Source organism: Macadamia integrifolia, chromosome 6 (assembly GCF_013358625.1).
Source record: "Macadamia integrifolia cultivar HAES 741 chromosome 6, SCU_Mint_v3, whole genome shotgun sequence".
Lineage (NCBI taxonomy): Eukaryota > Viridiplantae > Streptophyta > Magnoliopsida > Proteales > Proteaceae > Macadamia > Macadamia integrifolia.
In genome coordinates, this window is record NC_056562.1 from 2,792,152 (window position 1) to 2,818,971 (window position 26,820).

The 26,820-nt window shown below is 37.1% G+C and overlaps 1 protein-coding gene across 1 annotated transcript; it reads right to left on the reverse strand.

Annotated features, from left to right (window-relative positions):
• Window positions 1–3,917: 3,917 nt before the first annotated feature.
• Window positions 3,918–26,264, reverse strand: LOC122081704. Its single transcript, XM_042648901.1, has 4 exons — window positions 26,045–26,264; window positions 23,462–23,824; window positions 6,036–6,215; window positions 3,918–4,811 (listed from the first exon to the last, which is right to left on the reverse strand). The coding sequence occupies exons 2-4, from the start codon at window positions 23,711–23,713 to the stop codon at window positions 4,167–4,169; spliced, it is 1,077 nt and encodes a 358-aa protein (XP_042504835.1). The 5' UTR covers window positions 23,714–23,824; window positions 26,045–26,264; the 3' UTR covers window positions 3,918–4,166.
• Between the last annotated feature and the right edge of the window lie 556 nt (window positions 26,265–26,820).

A 26,820-nucleotide genomic window follows, 5' to 3' on the forward strand; every position in this document is an offset into this window, starting at 1 on the left:
AACCGGACTATAGACCTATATAACTTTAAATGGGCCCTCTTTAAAATTAGTCTTTTAAATGTGTTTGAAAATAATACTAATAAAATGAGGCAAAGATGAGCATGGCAAAAAAAGATCTCATAGTTAAAATGAATTAAGCCAAAGATGGGAAAAGTAGCTAAGTTACTAAGGTACTCAATCTTTAACCCAACGGAGTTCAAATCAATTAAACTATGCCTATACAACCCAAGTTGAGCAAGTTTAAATCAATTAAACCATGCTTGAAAAAGATGAATGTCCAGATAACAATCACCACCATCTCAACTGTACATATCACATAGTCGTAGCACTAAATAAAAATAGTATTAAAAAATACAAGTAGTATTAAAGGGGTCGCGCTTAAATGAGTCGGTTCAAGTTGGGCTTATAAATGTGTAGGGCCGATAGGGAGCCCGTCGGGCTAGATGGTTGCACCATGTACTACCTGTTTATAAACGTGTCGGGCTTGAGCCATACATGTTTATTAATCGGGCCGATCTAAGTTAGGCGATAAACATATCGGGTTCGGTTGGGCCTACCAATACGGACTTGGAATTGACACCCCTAATGGGGAGCACATCTCATCAATCATTCTTTAGTGATCGGTGGATAGAGCTAATTAAACCGCAATATGAATCTTTTGGTATTAGGTGGAACATTATATTATGTAATTCTATAATATTTGAATTAAGTTCACACTAGTTAATTCTAATGGTTGTAACTTCGGCTTGAAGAGTTGGCATCTAAGGGGGAAGATCAAGAGATCGAATCCTGTCATATTCCCCCACCCCTGTCTTTTAATTAATTAATCCCCTTTACCCCATTTCATATTTTACATTCCACCTCATCCTTATTATCCTTTGTCATTACCTTTTTGTGAGTAGAGTAGGAACTTCCCATAGTTACAATTTTACCACTCACTAAAGGATTTCCATATATTTACTATTTTTTTTTTCCTCATTTTATTTGGACCTTTTATTATTGTCATGGAACCTTTTGTCTTCAAATTCAGAGTGCGACTGCCAAATGAAAAACCTGTTCATTTATTGATTGATGAGAGACAACACGATAATTTTGTGTCACGGTTTGTAGTGGATATAGTGTCAAAGACCAATTAAATCATTTTTTAATTAGAGGATGGTGTATTTGTCAAATTTTCTGTTTCTCATTATTATGATGGTACTTTTTGTGAAGTGTTTGACTCTCTTTAACGCATCATTAAATTGGGTCGATGTTGGTTAGAACAATGAGACGGCATTTTTGATCATGACAATAATGTGTGCACCCTCCAGGCTTACCACATGTGTTAAAAATTTAATCTTTATAGATTGATTGAGCCAAAGAAAGTGATACCCATAGTACAACCACAAGACAAACAAAATACATCAACACAAGTGAAAGACTGTCCTATTATGGAACAGGTGATGACAACGAAACGTGAGAAAATCATGGATCAAGTAATGAAGGACATCAATGCAGTGCTATTTTTCACCATCATGAGTTCGTTCTTCCCCATGATTTTTCAGACTTGAATGTACCTCCACATCTTCACATCTTGGATTTTGTTCGCAATGTAGACAACAAACAATTTACCCCCGCTCATGAATTTTTACTGTTATCATTCTTTAAAACTCGTGGACGAGTTTTTCTCAACATCGGGGGAGTTGATGCAGAATTGAGGCTGAATTAGGTTAACCCTTAGGAGCAATCTCAACCGAGATGAACCGGATCTGATTTGATTTTTGGGATCAATTAAATATAAGATTTACTTTATTTAGGAAATTTGAGTTATTTTATTTGGGAAGATCTATAATATTTTATTTTGTGCAGTTGTTAATCAATTAGGGAGTTACCAATTTGAGTTTTATTTTATTTCTAATTTCATTAGTTAAAACCTAGGAAGTAATTAGGAGTAGCTAATTTAATTTTGATTTTAAATAGGCAAGTTTGAATTTCCAGTTATTATATAAAAGCTTGTAATCCAAGTTATTGGATAGATTTTGAGAATGAATTGAATTGAATGTTTTGATGCTGAGTATGATGCAAGACGTGTGACCTCCTTTCCTCCCTCCCCCCCCTTTGTGTGATTCTTCTCTTCTCCCTTGCAACTCTGAGTTCTCTTAAAGTTTTCTTCTCTTTTTCTACCGGGCCTCCATCAGATGTGGTGGTGACTTTCAAGAAAATTGTGAATAACTCCGCATCAATAGATCAATGATAAACAATAATGATAAGTAGAGAAATAACATCATATGATTGTAGGATAGCAAGGGTGAACATGATCATCTGTCAGAAAATAAGACAATGTGTCATCATGATTGTAATGTCAAATGAGACCCAGGACCATACAAAATTCATGTAACGAATCAATCAATTTGAAACTAATAAACATATTGATTTCCGGCCATACAGACTCCGGAGAGGGACTAGCAAGTAAGGGTGTTAATCGATTCGGTTTTGGTTTAAATAGTGCGGTTCAATTCGGTTCACATTATTTGGCTAAAACCAAAACCGCACCATTTACTGAACGGTTGCACTTTCTGAAATCACAACCGTTTAGTAAACGGTTTTGGTTCCACGGTTTTTAAATGGTTTCAGTTTCACGGTTTCTAAACGGTTAGCAATCGGTTTGCTAGTTTATCCGCATGTTTACTAAAATTTGCTTTTGGTGACAAATGATTCAATCTTGAGAATGTGAAATGCAAACCATTATGTTTTGTTGAAACAACCAAACAACTAAGTAAAAGAAAATATTACATTGAAAAAGTGAAATGAAAACAAAACTACTAAATACTAATGAACACCGGTAGTAGTGGAGGATGATGCTAAAGTAGGAGTAGAAGGTTCTGAAAATACATATTCCAGGGCTTTAAATAATTCCTCTTCATCCGTCTTAGCTATATAAAAGAAGAAAACAATTACTTAGAATATGAAACTAATGTCCAAAGAATTTTATACGAGGTTAAAAAAAAATATATTACCTCCAAAAGTCTCATCATACATCCAATCAATCAAGCATACCAAAGCTTCAAAATCCCAATCGTTTTTATTTTAGGGTTTTTATCTTTTTGGAAATGATATATCGATTTTGCCGCTGCCCTATTTAATTGTTAAACAGGTTAATCTGATCGGTTTTGATGGTGTAAACAGTTCGATTTTCACGGTTTCAATTTAGTTTGAAATCAACAGGTTAAGCGGCTTAGTTCAGTTTTGACCCTTTAATTAATTGGCTTGAAATTTGAAACCAGAACCGAACCATTTACTAAATGGTTTTACGATTTCGTTATAAACGACTGGGTTTGATTTTGATAAACAGTTTCGATTTCATATTCACATCCTTACTAGCAAGACACAAAACAAGAGAGAGAGAGTAAAAAAGGGAGGATGTTCACTTTCCCCCTCTCCTGTTTTTGTGTCTGGTTGGTCCCTTTCCAACCACCCAAGGTTTGGAAAGGAGACAGGAACTACGAATTTTTGTCTTGATCCTCACGAAATACAATTAGTTGTATTTGGAAGCCTCAGAGAGACATCCATGAGAAACCCTCAAGAGTTACTCTGTTGGATATTTATATGGGTTGCAATAATTTTCAGACCATTACTTTTTAAGTGTTGTAACAAATCCTTCTGCACATGGCACTTATCATCCAAATTCTTTTGATAGCATCAAAGGTCACCTGGTCAAATCTACTAATAGAGTATAGCACAGAGGTATAATTGATTTGTCAATTTCACCAGTGAAGAAAATTGTCAGTTCTTGTTAGCCAAAAAAGAAATCTGTCTTTGACCTTGAAAATAATTTTATTTTGACTATTACTTTTATGTAAAATAATATTGTTAATCGACCAAACAGAGTAACCTGTATTTTGACTATTACTATTGTAATTTAAGGGCCAAAGGTTCAATGAAAATAGAAAACCAATGTAGCCAGATTGTATATCTGTGGTACCACCACCAATTCCAGCTAGAAATTGTTAGGGATCAGTCTTGCAAAAGATATGAATTACAGAAAAACAAGGAAGAAACTCTCACACTTGAAACAAAGTTGACAAAGATATCTATACAGAGATGACCAAGAACTCCCACTGCACATGTCTAATCTACTGAGAAGATAAAACATCATCTCTAAGGTGAAACTTTTCCAACAAAGCAAGCTATGATGCAGAATGACCAAACCAACCAAACACACGATTCATTAGGTTTACAGCATGGGGGGCCAACATACGTGTAACTCTTGGCAAGGCTGGATAGGTTAGCATGCCAAGAATGAACCAGTTGAAGCTCAAGAGAGCCACTGCATCAGATGCTGGGCTGTTATTTATTGTGGAGAAGAACCGCACAACACTCTTCAAAGAAATACCAACTACAGTGAAGAGCGCTACCACAAGGGGGATGCAGGGATCTGCAGCCTCCCATATTATCATACCAACCAAAAGCGATAAGATTGCACTGAAGATGCTTTGTGATAGGGCAACCCCCTTGCGGTGGTCAAGTACTTCATCTACCATCAGAGATGTTGGGACAACCCTTGGTCCAATCTCGAGAAAATCAGGGGATTGGGTTTTGCCTTTGATCTCATCTTCCCATGCATCTCTATGCATCATCAGTTCTTGAAGGATCACGCCACTTCCATTACCAGGTTTTAGCGACTGGACCCCATACTTGGTTTCCAGTGGGATACTGTCTTTCACATCCAGGACATCTGTGCAGCCAGCTGGGACATCTCGAGGTTTGAAGTCCCAAAGACCCTTCCCCTGTACCTCATTCCATCGAAAGTTTTCATCCTTCAGATCCTGTAGCTGTAAGAGCCAAAAGGATCAGGGAATTACTAAACATGAGAGACTATTGGTGTGCATTCGATCATGAAAAAGAGGTGGTCCAAACCAGAAAATGTCATTAAGTAATTCTAACTTTGAATGTTTTGAGAGTTTCATGCATATTTTTTGGACATAAAAATATAAACTAGGTCCTAGACAATCTTGAAATAATAGACAACCACGCATGGAGTTTAAAACCTTGTTTAATCAATTTATGAAGTTAAATGATCAGTAGAAGAGAAGAAATCCACCAAGTGATGCATAGAGTGGGTTGCCTCCTAACTAGGACGGTTTTCCTTGCCCTCAACCTCTCATAGTCAATGTTAACATCAACTAATAACTCGATGATAGCCCCAAAACACCATCAAGTATAAACTCCAACCACGTATTGATACATAATTTTGAATGACTTCCTTTTCACCATTTGAGAACAAGTAGACATTAGATAGAAAAGTGAACCCCCACTATCCATGATTAGTACCTCCAGGCCCAGATTATATCTTTTTGACAGTTATGCTGTGGCTACTAATAAGTAAATTTTCTATTTAGAAATCATTCGTATTTATTTGTAATCTTTATAGGGACTGATGAGGTCTTTCAGAAAAAGTATTTCATAGTGTTTGGCCACTTGGAATCAAGGGCCTTCAACTTCCACACCTAAGCCATCTCTGGCGATGAATCAACAATTCAGAGTACTTTTCTTATGTATTCTTGATGAACCAGCGTTTATATATAGATGTAGGAGGATTTGTTTGCGAATTAAGAAGCCCCTTTCACCTCTCTATAATTTGCAAAGAATTGTAAACGTGAAAACACAGAGACATAGGGCTGATATTTGAATAGAGAAAAGAATGGAACTGCAAGGTCCCCTGTTCCACTTTAATATGGCCAAAGTCGATCTATTATCTTTCCAATGGTTATTGTGATAACATGATTATCATATTCTTCCCAGAATTTAATAATTCTAAAATCATATCATGGTATTCCTAATAGAGATATGCTTTGTTGCATGCATTGAGCTAACAATGTATTCACTTCAATTAAAACAGTAAAGACAACATCCCTACACTCTTGAGAAATTCAAAAGTTGGATGGATCATCAAAAGGTTGCTCAAGAACCAGGCAGCCAGCAAGAGGACAAAACCCAACCCCTGATAGCCTTTTAGCTTTGTAGAAGGACAAAACAAGAAAAAAAATAAAAATTACCTCATTTTCTAATAGTTCAATCTTGGCAAGGGCTTTTTCATGCTCCTCTTCAAGTTCTGATAACATTGTTTCCAAAATTCTACAGTCTTTAAGGGCCAGTTGCAGCATCTCTTCAGCTTCCATCTTATCCCACACAAGATTCTCGAAGTGATATTGCAGCTCATGCAGATGAGCTTCAAGCTGCATATAGCCAGCAAAGGTTGCAAATGATATATTAGGTAAAATGCAACATCAACAACATAGGGATAAGCATTTTGAGTTGCTATATATGAAGAATTGTTTCCTGTATGGCCCACTTAGTAGGGCTTCTTGTATGGCCTTAATATCTGACATGTAGCATACAATAGGGCCCAAATTTTGGGGACAGGTAGGACCCAGAATCCTAAGTTTAAGCCCAACAGAGTTAGTCAGGTGGGGAAATTTTGAATTCGACTAAAAATTCAAACTTTTGAAAATTGGTTGGGAAAAAAATATGAGTTGAAAACATAAGCACAAACGTCAATACATCGGGGAGTGTATAAAATGGAATATATGATCTGTGATCAATCCAAAACATGCCCTTTCCAACAGTCAGAGTTGCTGCATCACCCTTCTATGCAGCACAACTAGGTCGACCATCAATTGTCAAAGAAAGGCTTTACTCAACAAGATGTACAAATAACCTTTTGCCTATTAACATCAGTAGAGACCATGGTTGCCATATGGAAACAAATGCAATAACTGAGAGTAAAAGAGCAGAATGACAGGAAAATAAGCCCAAGGGAAACCATATAAGGAGTAGAAAACCAAGAAATAACTCAATTCCAAATCTTTATCAGTTTATCAGAAATATTTTTCCCTTTGTTTCATGCCAAATTGTAATTTCCAGGTCATGCATGGCCACAAACTTATTGAACTTACATATTTTAAACAGTTTTACAAAGAATTTGGCTCTGCAATACGATGAATAGCCCTCTAAAACATGCCCCAAGCATCCAACAGCCAGATTTGCCACATGACCCTTCCACGTAGCACAAGAAGGAGGAATGTCAAACCTTCAAAGGAAGACTTCCTCAATGAATCATGCAAAGAACTGATTAATAATCATTTGGACCCATTGTTTCCATTTGGAAACAAATGCAATAATTGAGAGTAAAAGAGCACAACCACAATGCAAGACCAGTCAATATCGCACTTCAAACTCCTAACTGTGGCATGTAAAAACAGTCCTTCCCTAGGTTTGAAGCATTTATTATCAAGGTTCGTACAGCTCAGGAATGCTTATGTGAAACCCAGACTAGCGGAGCAATATATATACGCAATTTTTGAAAACCCTACTATAAACCATATAAAATAAGGGAAAGGCATAAATGATATAGCATACCTAAAAGATCAATTATAGTTAATCTAATGCAAAATATGTCAATTTATTTATCAGAAAGACTTATCTTTGTGTTACATGTTAGGAACCAAATGATAGTTTCCAGGTCATGTATACAACACCAACTAGGCCTTATCCTAACTAAATGGCATCGGCTACATGAATCCTTACTCTCCAATCAGCTCTATTCGACATCATACTTGATACAAGACCTAAGCTATGCTGTCTTTCAATACCACTTCTCTTAAGATCATTTTAGGTCTGCCCCTAGTTCTTTTAGTTCCTTCAATCTGAATCAAATCACTCCTCCATACTGGAGCATCCAAAAGCCTCTATTGAACATAGCCATACCACCTCAAACGACTTTCTCATAGTTTATCATGTATCGGAGCTAATCCCAAATCAGATCTAATGTGATCATTCTTTACTTTATCCTTCTTACTTTTACCACTCATCCATTTCAACATCCTCATCTCCACTACATTGAGTTTATCTACATGATGCTTCTTAACTGCCCCACATTCTGCATCATACATCATGGCTGGTCATATAACTATCTATAAAAGTCTCCTTCAAGTTTTAAAATACACTACACAATGAACACACCTCTCCACTTCATCCATCCTATTTTAATTCTTTGTGAAAAATCATCCTTTATATCACCTTCTTTATTTGTGATTGAACCCAGATACCTAAAATAATCACTTTGCAAAACCTCCCTTTCATCAATTTTCACCACCTTATTATCTATCCTCGTGTAACTTAAGTTGCACCCCATATCCAGGTCATGTATGACCAAATATGACCAAGCGAAAACATTAAAAGCTTAAAAAGTCAAAACAATTTTAATGCCATCATGAGAAGACAATTCATGATAATCAAGCAATTTAGTACGTAGATAGTGTACTTAACAGTAGATGCCATTTAAGATCAGTTAAATGACTAAGCAAGTTGAGGAATGAGTCTGTAAAAAGGATGTGGGGCACCATATCCAAACCCAATGTCCAAGACCAACCCATAAGTTTTGAGCTTTCAGAACAACTGATCTAAGATGCACAACAATTAATAAATTTCCCCAAATGAATTAAAACCTATAAAAGGCCATTTGAACTGCTCAGTTTTCTGCCTGAACCATCCTAGTCATGCAGTTCACCAACACAAGTTGGCAAAAACCAATTTAAAGAAGAAAAAGAAGCCCATGTTCCTTTTGAAGGTGGAATAAAAGGGCAATCTCTTAGGATACAAAATTGCAAGGAAAATAACACAGAGAATTAAGTCGTTCAAAATGAAAAAGGCGACTTTATATGGATGAGAACTGTGTTAGGGTTTTTTTTATCTGTATGAGACGAAAATTCTAACCCTAAACAAACTGAAAATCCTCTAGTAAACCATATTCATTTTTATTACTTTAGTTTTGAAAAGTAAAGAATACGGTGAAATAGAATTAGGAGATTTGAACAGGAGAAAAGAGAAGGATTGGATTGGCTCCATTTAGAGGTTACAATTGTGACAGTTGCCTGTTTCCATCTTTGTTTACTTCATACCAGGAAGCATGTTGTCCATTATTGCCATCCAAATGATAAGGATTATGGACCTTTGGTTCAAGAAGGAATGTCACTGCATAAGGCTATCCAGAGAAGTAAAAGCATGTATAGTATAGAGAGATGTATATTTTGAGGAGAAAAGACCACGGATGGAAAAGATGGCGTAGGTATATCATATATGCTGTGTGCTGCAGTCATTTAGAAAATCCAAGTCAACTAGTCAAACAAGATTGACTAACCTTTTCCTCCCAGCCAGACTTAAATCATAAATGTGGATCAGTAGTTACCAAGTCAACTAGTCAAACAGGATTGACTAAATGTTTCCTCCGGGCCAGATTTAAATCATAAATGTGGATTAGTAGTTAACAATATATTTTTTTTTAATTGCTCAATACCAGTAGTCTTGTAGAAGTAACGTTAGAAAGTTCCTTGAGCAATTGATAAAGCAGGTACCAAGTTTGACGTAGGACTTTCTAGGGCTGAACTTTAATGGATTGGTGATGGGGAAGAAATTATTGGTTGTGGCATAGAAATCGTGAAATACTGGTTTGAAATACTGATAAGAGATAAACAAGGTTTCAAGGAAGTTGTAGGATTAGAACATAATGAAGACATGATCCAATGAATTAGAAAAAAATATGAAAATGGAAGAAATCTGAATGAAAAGCATAGTTGTCAAGGCGTCACCTTCCAAGCAGTTTGCCTGGGGCCTAGGCGACTGTTGCCTTATTGCACTGCATGTCGTCTTATATTTTGGCATTAATTTATGTCAAATATCATTTAGGTAAATGTTTCCTTTCATTTACTTAAGATATTACTCATAAATAAGAAAATACCCCCCATTTGAATCCAATAAAAATAGTTTAAAAATCAAATTAAAAAATAATAAAAGTCGAGCCCCTAGTCTAAGAACAAAAACTGGATTTTTTATTGTAGGGGCGATTTTCAACTTTTAAGGGGCGCACTTGGTCCAACGGTTAGGTACGAATGTTGCGACCTGGTGGTCTAGCGGTTGAAACAGCCTCTCAACATTCTCGGGGTAAGGTCGCACAAACCCCCCCAGGCAGCCCCGACAGACCTCGCACATGCGGGAGCTTCGTGCATAGGGCACGAATGTCAAATGCTAGGGATTTTCTCAATTCTGAAAATTTTATAAATCTTATCATGGTAAAACATTGCTAAAAACCAAAAATCATGGTTAAAATAATCTTTTTTTTTATGTCTATAAAATTATTTTCATTCAAGCGATTTTAACAACATTCATGCACTTTAAAATAAATTTGACCAGAACATAACATTCTCATTACAACTCAAATTTAAGTAAATCTTAGACTTGTTGGAAAGCTGGTTTTGTGCTATACCTATCTCATGTAAAAATAAAATATTTGACAAGCCAAACTTATTATAGAACAAGAGCATTCTCTAAATGTTGATTTCTGATGACTTAATGTTGATTTTTGATGATTTGATGTGGCTTGATGTTGATTTTTGATGACTTGATGTGGCTTGATGTTAATTTTTGACGATACAAGGTTATACTAAATAATGTTAGAAAAGAGGGAAAATAACAAATAACACTTTATCGCCTTAGGCGCCTTGTTCGCCTTAAGGCGGGTGGCTTGTCACTTAAAAAGCTTATGCAGCCCCCCAATGCCTTAGTTAGCCTTGGCGCCGTGGCATCTATGGTGAAAAGTCCCCATGAACAGTACCTTCAAAGAAATAAAAGATCAGATTCAATTACTAATTAGGACTTGATCCTTGGTCTGGGAAATGACAGGTCATAGACCTTATTTGTGGAACCCACTAGCACCTTTGGATCATATCCAAATAAAGAAGATACCAGAGAAATATAGAAGAAGTAATGCAATCTGAAAATCCAGATTAGGGACCTCAGATGCAAGTAGGCCCAATAGTCAAATCTGTGATCAGATCTGAGATCAAGGAAGCAATAGATATGAAAAATGAAAAACTGAAAAGAAAATAGAAGAAGAGAGAAGTATAAAGAAGAAAAAGATATGTTCAAGTCTCCCACCTGAACTGCAGAGCAGGCCTCTCACCTAACTCCAACCTAGCCTCCTACTAGGGTTCTGCGTCCCACAGATCTGTCTCTCACTGTCATAGCATAAAGCCATTGTCCTTTATTTGTAACGAAACCGGTTACAACCTAAGATCTTCTAGGGACATCCCAATTTGGAAATAAATCCTACCTCTAATTGGTTACAAAATAGAGTCTAATTACATTAGCAAATCTACTTAAAAATGGAAACTCCTAAGATCCTATTTATTGAAAGAAAATCCACTTTCTAAAACTGAAATAGAAAACTACTACGAAAGAAAAAGAAATTCCAAAAGATCTTCCTTAGTTTGTCCCTGATTTATCTCCTTGAAGCGAGTTCGCTTGGGGGTCTTCTAAACATCTTCATTCAAATCAGCACTTGACGACCAAATATTTTCCATAAAAAGTATCACTATTAAAAGCTGTCAAACTCCTTCACGATTTGGCCATAGGGCCCACTAAGAATTCTGGAGAAATCTTCTCCCATAGAGCTGGACGATATCTCCAAATATTCTGAGGATAATCTCTTACAAACCTGCTGGCAATGGCTATTATCTTTCCCAAATAAGCTGGTTGATATCTTTAACTGGGCAGAATCGATATCTCCTTCTGCAAATTGGATATCTACCTGAATCCCTAAAAAATAAGGAAGTCTTAGAGCCCAATCGATAGCTTGACTTACATCAGCAAGGATCCATGTAGTTGACCCCATTTAGCTGAGATTTTCCTGTCCCGCTGGCGCTGCGCTTCTTTATTCTCTTACAAACCAGCTGGCAATGACTATTATATTTCCCAACTAAGCTGGTTGATATCTTTAACTGGGCAGAATCGATATCTCCTTCTGCAAATTGGATATCTACCTGAATCCAAGGAAGTCTTAGAGCCCAATCGATAGCTTGACCTACATCAGCAAGGATCCATGTAGCTGATCCCATTTAGTTGAGATTTTCCTGTCCCGCTGGCGCTGCGCTTCTTTATTCTCTTACAAACCAGCTGGCAATGACTATTATATTTCCCAAATAAGCTGGTTGATATCTTTAACTGGGCAGAATCGATATCTCCTTGTGCAAATTGGATATCTACCTGAATCCCTAAAAAATAAGGAAGTCTTAGAGCCCAATCGATAGCTTGACCTACATCAGCAAGGATCCATGTAGCTGATCCCATTTAGTTGAGATTTTCCTGTCCCGCTGGCGCTGCGCTTCTTTATTCTCTTACAAACCAGCTGGCAATGACTATTATATTTCCCAAATAAGCTGGTTGATATCTTTAACTGGGCAGAATCGATATCTCCTTGTGCAAATTGGATATCTACCTGAATCCCTAAAAAATAAGGAAGTCTTAGAGCCCAATCGATAGCTTGACCTACATCAACAAGGATCCATGTAGTTGATCCCATTTAGCTGAGATTTTCCTGTCCCGATGGCGTTGCACTTCTTTCTTTTACTACCTTTTTACTTTCTTTTCCTACTTTCATTTCTCCTTTTTGTTTTCGCTAGGATCCATGTAGCCGACCCCATTTAGTTGGGATAAGGTTGAGTTTGTTGTTGTTGTTGTTGTATATCATAAAAGAATTACTGATCACTATAACACAGCCAAATAAGTAAATGAACTCAAAAACAAAATTTAATCTATAACTCAAACACTCAACTTAACTACTAATCCCGTGTACTAATTTTATCCCCGACCTTATGGACTTATAAATTAGGCCCATTACAATGAAACCCTAAAAAATACAGGCCCGGCTTATAACATAACTACCCAAAGGTCAATTTTAGCCCATTAGACTGCCACTAACACTTTATGGGTCTCCCAAGCTTGCTCATAGGCCTCCAAACAGGATTAACACCTAATGGAACTCCATCAAAAGACTCTATGCTCACTTTCCTGTGAAACTATAGGGGGTTTAGATCCTCAACGAGACTCTTGTTGCAAGAAAAATAGTTGTTCCTAATATAGGAACTCCAAATTTACAAACTATCTTAGGACTCCCAAGGATGTATCCTTCTGACTTAAACACTTGAGTAAATTGATGCACCCCTAGTAAGGCCTAATATTTAGATCTTTTATTCCGCCCATTATAAGAAAACACAGCCACGGCCATCATAATACGAAAACTTGGGTTTCAGTCTCATTTTGGCCTGATCAAAATGATTGAAATTTTTCCGAAACAGTGCATTGTTGCCCGTGAGTTTTGTTTGGTGATTGGGGGGTCAAACAGCCGAAATGAGTGAAATTTTCAGCTGCAAAGCCGGAATTTTTCTGAAACACTGCATTTTTCACTACAATGTAGACATGGCTGAAATTTCGATATAAATGAACAAAATTGTGCTAATTCCTTAAGTTGCCACCTGTTTTGTCTCGGCCTTGTTGAAAATAGCCAAATTTTGCCAAGATTTCAACATGTTTCTGAACCATGACAGCCATAGAGTATGAAACCAGTCACCATTCTCGACTTGCAATTGCATCAGTTGATTTTGAGAATGTCACATGAAAAATCCATCTAAATTATTCACAACTTCAAGGAATATAATGACAAGTTTATTTTGACATTGCTAGAACAAGATACCCATACGTTGTTGACAATCTATCTATCTATAAATGAGTAAGATTGGAAGATGTAAAGAGAATTAGAATACATCAACTATCAATGGACAAGAAGACTAAATAATTGTCATAAATCATTACCACATTACTTTATTTAGCATCTATTATTGTAACTTGGTAGCCAGGTGGTCCAGGGTGCAAGGTGGAGCTGGAAGAGGAGGGAAAGGGGCAAAGTTTTTTATCCATCATGATTATGTTGTAATATGGGTATAGGGGAAGATTTGTCCATAGAGGCAAACTTGTCTTTGTACTCATATCTCTACTATTATAAATAAAGGAGGGCTGGTGTCAATTTGATACAAGTCATTGATTCCCCATATCAACATGGTATTAGAGCAGGAATCTTTTGGTGCCCCAAAACCCTAAAAATCTCTCTCCATCGCCTCTCCTCTTCTCCTTCTCCATCACCTCTCCTCTTCTCTCTCCCCCCATCGTCTCTCTCGCCCTCCATAAAAGCCTAAATGCCCCCCGGTGACCCTCGCAAACCCTCTCTCCTCTCTCAGTTTTTCACCCTCTTGCCTCACACCTCTCCATCTAGTGACCCTCTACCACTCGAAAGTCCCTCTCTCTCTGTCACGAATTTTCTCTTTTCTCTTTTTTCTTCCATGACTTTGTCTCTCTCTCTCTTTCTTTTGGTTTGAGTAGGTTTTCACCCTCGATGGTGAGGTTCTTCCCACCAGGGATCTTCTTTATGGGTTGATCCCTATGTGTTGATTTGTTCACAAACCTCGACGAGCTGTTAGATCTTGACTTTCTTAGTTCATGATTCTCTTTGAGACCAGCAGCCATGGCGACATCTGAAGATGCATCAATTGTTTTGGACATAGTTGGTTGTGATTCCAACAATGACTACTACTCGTTCCTTGCTAGCTCCATCAAGTTGGAAGGGAGCAACTATTTGATGTGATCTAGATCATGCTACCTATCTTAAGCTCCCATGGTTATTCCGGGTATCTCATAGGTACTACTGTTTGCTTTACTATTGCTAGTACTGCACAGGACAAATGGCATGCTGCAAATTCCCTGGCTATGTCCTAGTTGAATTTGATGACTCTTTCCATTGCTCGGGGTTACCTGTTGTTAGATACCGCTGTTATGATATGTCAAGAAGCAAAATACTCCCAAGTAGGGAATAATGCACGATGCTATAAGTTCAGGAAAATCCATGGTACCACATAGTAGGATATGACACTCATTGAGTATTATTCTGAACTCCGTGGTGTGTGGCAGGAACTGGATTACCATAAGACCTATCGACATATTTGTGCCACTAATGTTCCTGGCTTTAAAAATTGTGAAGATGTACTTTAAAGCGTGAAGATGTACCGAGTGTGTATGATTTCTTGGCCAGTCTGAATGTCGAATTTGATAAAATCCAGGCACATGTTCTCAATCGTGACCCCTTTCCCACACTGGAACAAGCTTATTCTCTAGTTCAATCTGAAGAAAGTCAGCGTACAGTTATGCACCAGCCTACTCCACAAGAATGCTCTACATTATATTTTGGTTAAGGCTTTGTTATTGAAGTTGTTGAATTATTCACGAATAATTTGGACGAACTGAATTTTTTTGAATTAAATGAAAAATTCTGACCGAATCTAAATTAAAAATAAAATTCGGTAAAAATCACGATTTTTTCTAATTTGATTTAAAAACGCGAATAAATCGGGCCAAACCGCTTTAAACCGAATTATTCGGACGAAACACACTTTATAAAAAAAAAGACAAAAGACAAAAACCAAGTCGAATAACAAAGCCCACCACCGAAATAGGGTTTTGTTTTAACTTTTCTCATCTTCTTCTTCGTTCTCCCACATTTTCGCCTCTTCGTTCTCACTTCTCCCCCAAATTTCCGCCTCTGTTTTCCCAACTTCTTTTTCCACCTAATTCTTCTGTAATAATCCTAAAATCTCCTCTTTGTTACGTCTCTTTTTCATAACTTCATCTTGAGACAGGGGATATATGAAGCTCTGATAGATAATTTAAGGTTTTGGGATAGATTCATAAACTTCCGGATCTTTAAAGGTTGCTCGGCCGAAGCCATGACGATGTGAGCTCAGGAGCACTAAAGGAGGTTGCTCGACCGTGAATAAGCTTCTATTTCTTCAGAGGTTGGTTGGCGGTTTCTTCAGAGGTTGCTCAGCCGTTTCTTCAGAGGTTTCTCTTCTCTCTTGTCCCTTCTGTGATACTCCGGTAGTCCGGTGACTCCGGTCACTTAGACTTGAGTCTCTTGACTCTTCTTTGCTGGTTGCAGGTATGTGCTCTTCAGTTCTTCTTAACCCTTTTTTTTTTCTTGAGTGTTTTGTTCAAGCTTTGAAATCTGAAATGTGTTCTTTAGTTCTATAGGTATGTGTTTTTTCTTGAGTGTTTTTTTTTTCTTCGACCAATCAGTACTCATTTCTATTCTTTGTAAACTATGAGAACCTGTGGGTTACGGATCTGAAGAGCAGGCTGTGAGTAATCATTTTCAGTGCTTGGTTATGCTGGACTCAAATACAACTTCATGGTTGCAGTATTATGTTTGCAATTGCTTGTACTTTGCATTTTATGACTGTACTATTCAAGAATGTCAAGAAACACTATAATTTATTTGGTTTCATTTTGTGGTTCTTCTTCAACAATTGCAATAGGGATGTAGTAGCTATAGTGTGTGAAAACTTGAACAAATGGTTACTGTCATAACTGGTGGGTCTATGCAGTAAAATATTTTCCATCTCATGACTCAAAGTCAGCTGGTTAGATACTCTCATATTGAATCTGAACATCATTCTATTTGGGTCTCAGCCTTTCTAGACTCTAATCAGTTGATGGGTCCTAGCTTATGAGGTTATTTGCTTGATAATAGTTTTAAGAGTTGATTGCTTACAATGTCAAGCTTTCGTTTTTTCTATAGTTTTATGCATGCTAATGAAACTATGGTAAGGTCTTCTTGTTTGATTCAGAAAATGATCATAAGGTGTAAATGACCAATGCTATTGTAAAGGCTATGCATGTTGGTGGGACTTGAAAACTTGATTCTTTAATTATCCAAAGGCTATTTGCTCATGTAATGAAATTATTAATATGCTTTATTTGTTTGTTTATATAAAATGATTTATGTTGCTTTTTTTTTTTTGTGTTTCAACTTTCAACAAATAGGAAAAATGGGAAGACAAAAAGATAAGTTTTGGTAACATGCTGAGCAACTTGATAGTTCACATTTCAAATGCAAATTTTTTGAAAAACAAGTTTATGGAGGGCTCACTCGCCTCAAGTATCATTTAGCTAAGATTAGTGGTCATAATGTTGCCTCTTGTGAGAAAGTATCAGATGATGTCCAAGCAGAAGCTCTTCTTGCTATTAATTCTGAATCAAGTAATAAAAAGCGGAAGAGTTGTACCATTGGTGAGAGTATAGTTTGTTCTTCTCCTTTGAATCCTTTAACTATAACTAGTCAAAGGCAGTCTACAATGGAGGAAATGATCCCTAAGATGGACAAACCAACTTGGGAGAAATGTCTACGTGACTTTTTTATTAAAAATAACATTTCTTTCAATGTTATTCAATCGGATGCTTACATCAAGTTTGTGAAGTGCACAGCCCGTTATGGTCCTAGTGTTCCTATTCCAAGTTATGGAACCCGTCGTGGAAGAATAATCCCTGAAGCAAGAACGGACCTTGAAAATAATGCTGAAGAAGTAAAATTTTCTTGGAAGCAAACTGGTTTCACAATCATGTCTGATTTATGGACTGACTTAAAGAAGCGGTCTTTTCTTCATGTGATTGCTTATTCCCCGGGTGGTGCTCTCTTTTTTAAGTCAAATGAGTGTTCTCATACTAGATCGACTGCTCCTTATATATTTGATATTCTTGACAGAGAGATTCAAAGTATTGGCCCAAATTTAGTGGTTCAGATAATTCCAGACAATGCATCCAATTATTCAAGTGCACTTGATATGCTTACTAGAAAGTATTGTTGGTTGTTTAAGACTCGATGTGCAGCCCATGGTATCAATCTAATGTTGAAGGACATCTATGGAAAGGTTTTTTGGGTTCAAGAAATTTTTGATGAGGCGAAAAGAATTATTGACTACTTGTACAAGTCAATAATTGTCTTACAGTTGATGAGGAGTTTCACAAACAAAAATCTAAAATATCCTTGCAAAACTAGATTTGCTTCAAACTTTTTAATGCTTCAGTCAATTGTTGAAGTGGAAGAGAAGCTTAGACTCCTAGTTGCATCAGCTGAGTGGAGAAGTCTAAGAAATTCAAGATTTGTTGAAGCAGATCGAGTAGTGGACACTATTCAAAGGGAGTCGTTTTGGAATGATTCAAAAGAGATTTTAAGATTTATGGAATCAATCATTCGAGTTCTTCGTTTGGTTGATGGTGATGGGGCTACATCAGGGTATTTGTATGAAGCAATGGAAAGAGCAAGAGAGGTATTGGAGAAGCTTTATGAGATAGACCATCGGTATGACCAAATTTTGAGAATCTTTGATAATAGAAGGGATGGAAATATTTTAGGTATCATTCACTATGCAGCTGCAAAGATTCAAAAAGATTCCTCAATTGAAAGATTCAAAAAGATTCCTCAATTGAAAGATGCAACAGATTCATTGGTGAGATAGTGGTTCCATAAGATGAGAGGAGAGCATATTATGGACAACTGGCAGTATACCACATGAAGTCTAGCACTATTTTTACTCCTAGTGCCAAGATGATGATGGAAACTAGTCATCCTCGTAAGTGTAATAATTACTTTCTTTTTAAAATTTTTAATTTATTCTTTCTTATGTAAAAATTACTTGTCATTTAAAATTGTATATTTATATATATATATATATATATTTTTACCAATGACAGGGGTTTGGTGGCATATGCAATGTGATGCTATTCCTATCTTACAGAAGTATGTCATTCAAATATTGAGCCAACCATGTAGTTCTTCGGCTTGTGAGAGAAATTGGAGTGCCTGGGATGCAGCACAAAAAAAAAAAAAAAGGAATAGATTGTCAGTAGCGATGTTAGATGATTTAGTTTACATGAAGATGAATTCGTTAATAATGGAAAAAATGGGTGAACTTGAACAGAAAAACATGTTGCCCATTAATCTTAACAATATTAATGTCAATGATTAGCATTGAGGACGTTGATAAGAGCTAGAGAGATTGTTGGATGATGTGGATGATAGCATTGCTGAGGACTTGCTATTTGGTGCAAGTGCTAGTTTTACTGAGAACGAGACTCAACCCCTAGATAGTATATAATGATTTAGTTGAGTACTTAAGTTATGGTGATGTAATAACTATTGTTATGCTTTTGTGGATGTTTTGCTTTATTTAGAATAGTTTTTCCTTTTAAGCATGGATGATGGAATTAGGTGAGTCATGGATTGAATGATGTGATTTTGAACTTTTATGTTCCTACAGGACAATTAGTAGAAGCATTAAAACATGCATTGGAAATTGAATTATTGTTACATTGCTTCCATCACTCAATAACAACTTTTTCATAGTTTTTTACTGTATTGTATATTTGAACTACAATAATTTTCTCTTTTTAGCTGTACATATCAAGTTAATTACTTAATAAATAAAATAGATACAATAAATTATAAAAATAGCATCCGAATCTTTTTCCCAACTTTTATTTTTGTAATTGAATAATTCCTGAATCCGAATCCGAATCCGATTTTTATTTTGTCCGCTTTTTTGACGCTTTTTTTACCGAACCCTTAAATTAACTAATCAAATTATTCTGAATAATTCTTTGCCCGAATAATTCCCGAATCCGAATTTGCTAACTATGGGTTAAGGTATCGAGTCCAAGCCTCTTGGTGGTACTACCAAATCCAGTGTCCGTTCTACTAGTGAGAAGCTATTTGTCAAATGTGATTATTGTGGTAAGGAGAAGCACACTAGGGAGTCCTGTTGGAAACGTCATGGCCAAGTTCGTGGACATTCAAACCAGTCCCAGGCAAATCAATCTGAAGTACCTGATGTTTTTGTTGTTCTTGCAGCTAGCCCCACTGGTGCTACTGGTGCTTCTTTTTCATAGGATGAGATCTCTCTTCTGAGTCGTCTAATGACCAGGTTGGAACCCTAATCGTCATCTGCTGCTGCTACTCCTCTTTGCCAGTTACCTCCGAGTCCCACTCTGCTCACTTAGGTATCTCATTTGGTGGTCATCATCCATCTGTTGTTGACTCAGATGCAACAGATCACATGACTAGTTCTCCTAGTTATTCTTTAAACTATCCTCCATCAGGTATAAATAAAGTTCAAGTTGCCATTCTCTCTCATCTGTTTCTCGGATAGAGACCATCCAGTGCTCTCCTATGTTAGTTTCTTCTATGTTGCATGTCCCAAAATTTTCTACTAATTTATTGTCTATTAGTAGTATTACTAAGAATTTCAACTGCAAAGTTACCTTTTTTCCTTCCCATTGTTTCAGGATTTGGTGACGGGGGCAATGATAGGCAATGGTAAAGTGAGTGGTGGTCTCTACCTATTTGATGGTGCATGTCCCACGGTTTCTCCGACTCAGACGCATTATACAGACTCCGAGTTTGCATTGTCAGAGGTATATAGATGGGCATCATCGTTTAGGACATCCCCTTTGGGAAATTTATCTTGAGTTATTCCAGATTTATTTAAGAAACGTTATATGAACCGGTTTTTTTATGATGCTTCTATTTTTTTCCAAGCAGACTATACATGTTTATTCTAGTTCTGATAATAGAAGGATTGTCCCTTTTTCACTGATACATTCTGATGTGTGGGGCTTTGCCCGTTGTGTGTCTATGATTGGATATCAATGGTTTGTCACTTTTATTGGCTATCATCCTCGGCTTACTTGGATATATTTGTTGCATCATAAGAATGAGGTTTTTCACTGCTTCCAGTTATTTCATCGCTTAGTAGTATGATGCTAGAATTAAGATTTTGCGTACTATTAATGGTAAGGAGTATATGGATGGTTCTTTTCAATCTTTGCTATAAAATCATGTCATTGTCCAACAAACCAATTGTGATGATACTCCCGCCATAATGGAGTTGCTGAATACAAGAATAGGCGCTTATTGGAGGTCATACGTTCCCTTTTGTTTGAAATGCATGTACCAGCCCAGTACTGGAGTGAGACAGTCCTTACAACTGCTAATCTTATTAACCGGATGTTGTCACAAGTATTGGACTCCGCTATCCTATTGAGGTGCTCAGTGGTTCTACCTCCTTTATGTTTCCTCCCAAGGTTTTTTGGTTGTGTCTGCTTTGCTGGAAATCATCACCTCCACAGTAAACTTGATCCACGGGGTCTTCGGTGCATCTTTTTTGGGTACTCTACCGTACAGAAAGGTTATAAGTGTTACAATCCTCCTCAACGCATGCTAGTTGCAATGGATGTGGTTTTTCATGAGACAAAGGCCTTTTATCATTCATTGGCACCTCTTTAAGGGGAGTCTACTACCAAAAGGGAAGATGTACCACTGGTTGCTTCACTTGATGATTATAGTTCATTTGTCTAGGAAAAAGAGGAGAATGTGGTTGAGAAAGGGATAAAACTAGAAAGTTCTATTTTAGGGAGCCAAAATCTACTCGAAAAGAACCTTTACTGGTGTATACTCGTTGTAAGAAAAGAGACACCACTACCACTACTACCACTGTTCTTGGAAAATTGCCCTCTGATCCAGAGTCTGTTATCCCATCAGGTAATCCCCTTCCGTCTGACTCGTCTCTTGATCTCCTAATTGTTGTTCATAGAGGAAATAAGATCTCTACTCAACATCCCGTTTCCAGTGTAGTGTCTTATAACTCCCTATCTCTTCCTATCGTGATTTTTTGTCTTCCTTCTCCTCTGTTTCTATTCCTCAGAACTAACAAGAGACATTTATGGAACCATAATGGAAAGGTGCAATTGATGAAGAAATGAGGGCACTTGGGAAAAATGGCACCTGGGACTTGGTAGCTCTTCCATCACACAAGAAGCCAGCGGGATGCAAATGGGTTAATCAAGCAAAAGGCAGATGGAAATGTGGAATTGTGGATAGGTACAAAGCTAGATTGGTAGCCAGAGGTTCTACTCAGATCTACGGAATTGACTACATGAAGACCTTCTCCCCAGTTGCCAAGATGAATATAGTCAGTCATCATCATCTCATGTGCAGTGAATTCAGGATAGGATCTTCAACAATTTGATGTCAAGAATGCATTCCTCCATGGTGAACTTGAGGAAGAAGTGTAAATGGACATTCCCCCAGGTTACTCTTGCAAGGAGACTGAAGAGAAGGTATGCAATTTGAAGTGGGCTTTGCATGGGCTAAAGTAATCTCCCAGAGTGTGGTTTGATTGCTTCCATAAAGCTATGGTTTCAGTAGGATACAGAGTAATTCTAACGACAATCTATTTATAAAAGGGGTAGGTTCTCATGTTACTATTCTCATTGTCTATGTTGATAACACAGTTGTTATGGCTAAAGATCTACCTAAGTAAGGAATTTAAAATTAAAAATCTGGGCAAGTTAAGATACTTCCTTCGTATTGAGGTGGCTCGGTTACTAGAGGTATTTTTCTCTCCCAATGAAAATACACTCTAGACCTTCTCTCTTAGACCAGAATGTTAAGATCCAAGCTAACTGATACTCCTCTTAAGGCCAATACACATCTGAAGAGCAAGGATGGCGAACCAGTTGATAAGGGTGAATACCAATGACTAGTTGGACGACTAATCTATTTGTCCCACACTCGACCAAACATCGCTCATGTTGTTAGTTTGGTGAATCAATACATGCACGATCCTTATTCCTCTCATACAAAGGTTATGTCACGTATCTTGCGCTACTTAAAATCAGCTCCAGGAAAGGGCATCTTATTCTCTCCTTGTGATCATATACGTGTAGACACACATACTAATGTAGATCCGGCTGGTTCCCCAAAATAATCAATGGTCCATTTCAGGCTATCTTTATTGGCAGCAATCTCGTCATGTGGCATAGCAAGAAGCAAACATGGTGGCTAGATCTAGTACAGAGGCCGATTTCAGAGCCATGGCACATGGCATTTGTGAGTTGCTTTGGCTTCAGGGGTTGCTTCAGGATTTGGGTGTGCTTGTTAAATTGCCCATGATGTTGTATTGTGATAATAAATCAGCTATCAGTATTGCACATAACCCAATTCAGCATTATCTTACGAAGCATGTGAAGATTGACAAGCATTTTACCAAGGAAAAACTGGAGCAGGGCTACTAGGACCCTTTGTAAGGATATCATCTAGGTGTTTCGTCCTATTTTGGGCAAGTTGGGCATGTGTGATGTCCATGCACCAACTTGGGGGGGAGTGTTCTAATATGGGTATAAGGGTAGATCTGTTCATAGGGGCAAACTTGTCTTTGTACTCATATCTCTACTATTATAAATAAAGGAGGGCCGGTGTCGATTTGACACAAGTCATTCATTCCCTAAAATAACATTTTAGAAGCATGGATGGGTGGGAGGCCCATATCTTGCAAATAAAAGGCACACTTCAAAACGATGTAATCTTAAAACACACACTAGAAGATGGGCATAACTAATTTATATCCTTACTCAACTAAAAGATACAATACCTCCATAATGGATCGAATTTCAGATCTAGAAATGTCTCCTAAACCTAGGAGACTAAAGCCACCATCCTTGCTTTTCAACTGGAACACACTCACCATAAAAAATCAACCCATATATACAACCATAGCTACTAGAAGTTCTGCCCTTGGTCAACACAGAAATATGGCTCCATTTATAAACAACCATCTGGCAGTTCCAATGTGGTGAACTTTAAAACGAAACCTGATAGTTATTTTCATGAGCCAAGAAAAATAGTAGGAAAATGAGCAGATGAACTTACCAGCCTTTCCCTATGCAGGGCATTCAGAATTCGTAATGGAAGAGATATAAGTGCAATTGTCCAAATCATAACTTTACAGCATATGCTCACTTGGAAGATGATTATGGCCTTCACCAGAAGTATCCAAGTGTGGACAGCAAGAAAAACTGTTCTCACACCAAATAAACATATACTTTTGAAAAACAAAAAGGGCGCTGTAACCAGGAGGAACATGCTTGTCATTAATTCAAGAAACAGCCCCCTCTCCACCATTATCTGCCAATATTGGTGCCTTCCCTGCTCCAATCTCACTTTCAGTGCCCGCGTAACAATTTATACCTCGTCCATAAAGGTTGAAAACAAACCATTGAATCTCCCTACACACTGCACGCAGAACGATTGACAATACCACATCCAAGAAACTACATTAATACTAACAAAAGGAGTAATTGTTGGAGATAATGATATAAATAGACATATGTTATATATAGATATATATATATGTTACCATCAAAATAAATACATAATATGTCAGAATTGGTGTGCGGAAAGTGGTGCGCATAAATCATTTGATATTGTATCTGTGTGATCGAACTCCATTAGGTTTAGGTAAGTAAAGGCAACCTTGGAATTAATAACTCTGAGCAGGGGTTCTTACTTCAAATGAGAACAATGGCAATTTTGTTGCCCAAAAGAAGGCCTTTTCACTTTCCTGTGTAGGTGCAAACAAAGTTTATTTGTCAAGCAACTCCAGTATTTACAGTACATCATTTATCTTTGTAGGTTTCATAGTTGTCACCAAGCCACTGGAGGGGAACTTAGGTGGCCCACCTAGGCATGCAGTATATGACTATATGTAATATAGCAATGATAATATAAATATATAATTATTCGTGTATGCAACATAGAAGCCATATCAATGAAATATGATATAATTATGCTAGTAATGACCTAATATATAAAAAATAAAAAAGAAAAAAAAATAAACCCAACATATAATATAATATAAGGATCTTCATAAATAAAAAGTAAACATAAATCAAAGTAAACTCGTGAAGTGTGAACAAGGCATGTTGTCACCTTGGACCCAAGAAAGAGCCTAGACACCTAGGGGAAGCCTTGACAACTATGGTAAGTTTAAGTGTTTCAAGGAATGCGTTTTTCTTCCATAAGAGTCTATGCATGTGCGATGTCAAAAGTATTTGAAAGACAAAAGTTGAGTGAGAATAGAAGGGTATCACTTTAATAGAATTTTTATATTGAGTTGTCACATCAATAAACTTGAGGATATAAGGTAAAATCTATTGAATCAGCTGTCTTCTCAGTGTAAGTATCAGGAGCCCTGCTATAACAACACACAACATCTTCAATTCATTGACCATTGTCTCATGGAGAAATTGCAATCTTTTAGGGAGCCAAAGGCCAAGTTATCCCACATAGCCAAGAGGTTTCAATACAGGAACTTGTAAGAGATAAAAACCAGGTCCACAATCAAGTTTTGGTTTTAAGTTAATTCTTGTCAAGGGGAGTACTAAGTAATTTTGGTTTTTAGGAAATAAGGGTAAAACCTGATTTTGTGGTCATTCCTATTAATATTTTTCATAGTTCAAGTATTTAATCTCATTTCAACCTTTGTGTTCATAGTTTTGCTAATTTCAAGCCTTCGGCAAAACAGAAACACCATGCTAAGTTTCACCAACTAGTCAAAATTTCAAACGACGCCCAGTACATCAATCAACCCTTCTTGTGCTTCCATGCCGATTCATGTCCTATCAAGATAACTCAATGTTTAGAAATCACATCAACCAATCACCTACTTCACTACAAGACCAATGAAAAATGTGCCAAAAAACTGAATAATCCACCAAATAAGCTTTATTTTTAACTACAAGAAAAAGAAAAGAAAAGGGAAAAAAAAAAGGGTGAAGAATCGGGGAATAGTGAAAAATTGATCAATAGAAAATCTCACAAGTTGATCATTACGGATCACAAATACAGGCCAAACTATTGAAATGGCTAACATTTACAGCTGTCCTCTGTCCACACCTTGTACAATGAGAGTGATAGTCTTCATCATAGACAAATTTAAAGCGAAAAAAGTTCCAGATAACTTGGCAACCGGAAATAAGCCTACTGAAATCCCAAATATCCTAACCCATGATACAAGCATCTTCAGGATCCTATTAGCTCCCAAAAACATCAAATTCCGTGAAAAACCAACCATTCATAACATAAAAAAGACCATGCAAATGATTATCACAAAATGCAATATCATGCACAGCAGAATTAGGAGTATTGAACAACTTGATAATAAGCAATCAAAACAGAACCATGTCCTTTGTAGTCATGACTCATGATCTAACTGTCCAAAACCCTGAACCCCAAAGCAAAATCTTCCCACACCAATGACTAATTAAAAAGAATTCGACAAAGCAAGAGGAACAAGACCCCAATAATTCAAAAATTATATAAATTAAAAGCTCAAGCAGCTGCAGAACAGATAACAACTGATCAGGCAACCTAGATAGAGGATAGAGAAACAATCACAGAAAAAAAGAAGGAAAAAAAAAAGTCTACAATAAACGAAAGAGAAATGTAGATAACCTTTTATTCATCCTTTAGCCGATGGAAACGAATAGTAAGGAACTGAGGGTGACAGGCATAGAGAGAGACAGAGACAGGTTGAGGGAGGAAGGGGAATGGGCTTATCAAGAATCGTCGGCGGTAACCGAGAAAGTGAAGACGACACGTTGATAGCCATGAGCAAAGACACGTCTGAGACTCGGAAGAAATAAGGAAGTGGTAAATTCGAACCTAAATGGATTGGTGCCGTTTTAACTCCTCTTAACTCATATATATCCGAATTTTTTTTTTTTAATACAAAATAATCGTTGCTGGCGATGCTACAAGTGAATCTTGGCGCCAAGTGTGAAGACTTCACTGTGGAGAATGAGAATCAAATTTCATAAATTGAATTGAATTGAGTTTAAGCTTGTCATTATTGAATATGGGAAAAAATCAAAGTGAACAAAGCGAATCCACTACTGTCCCTGCTGCAACTGGGAGTAAGGATTTAGGAGACGGTATATACCGATCAGATACCAATTTGGATTGGATGGATGGGTATCGATCAGTTTTGGCCTTCCCTTTTTTAAGAAGTATTAATTTTTTATTATTTTACACATGAAATAATATGAATTACCAATCAGAATCGATTACGGATTAGGGATTAGGGATCAAGGATCAATTTCAGTCGATACTGATCCAATATGGCCGATATAACTTATGCGAGATCGATACATGAAACTATCGATGAAAGCCCCCACCACAAGGATATATCAAAGTGAACTGTGATACTACTATTGCTATGCGTATGGCAA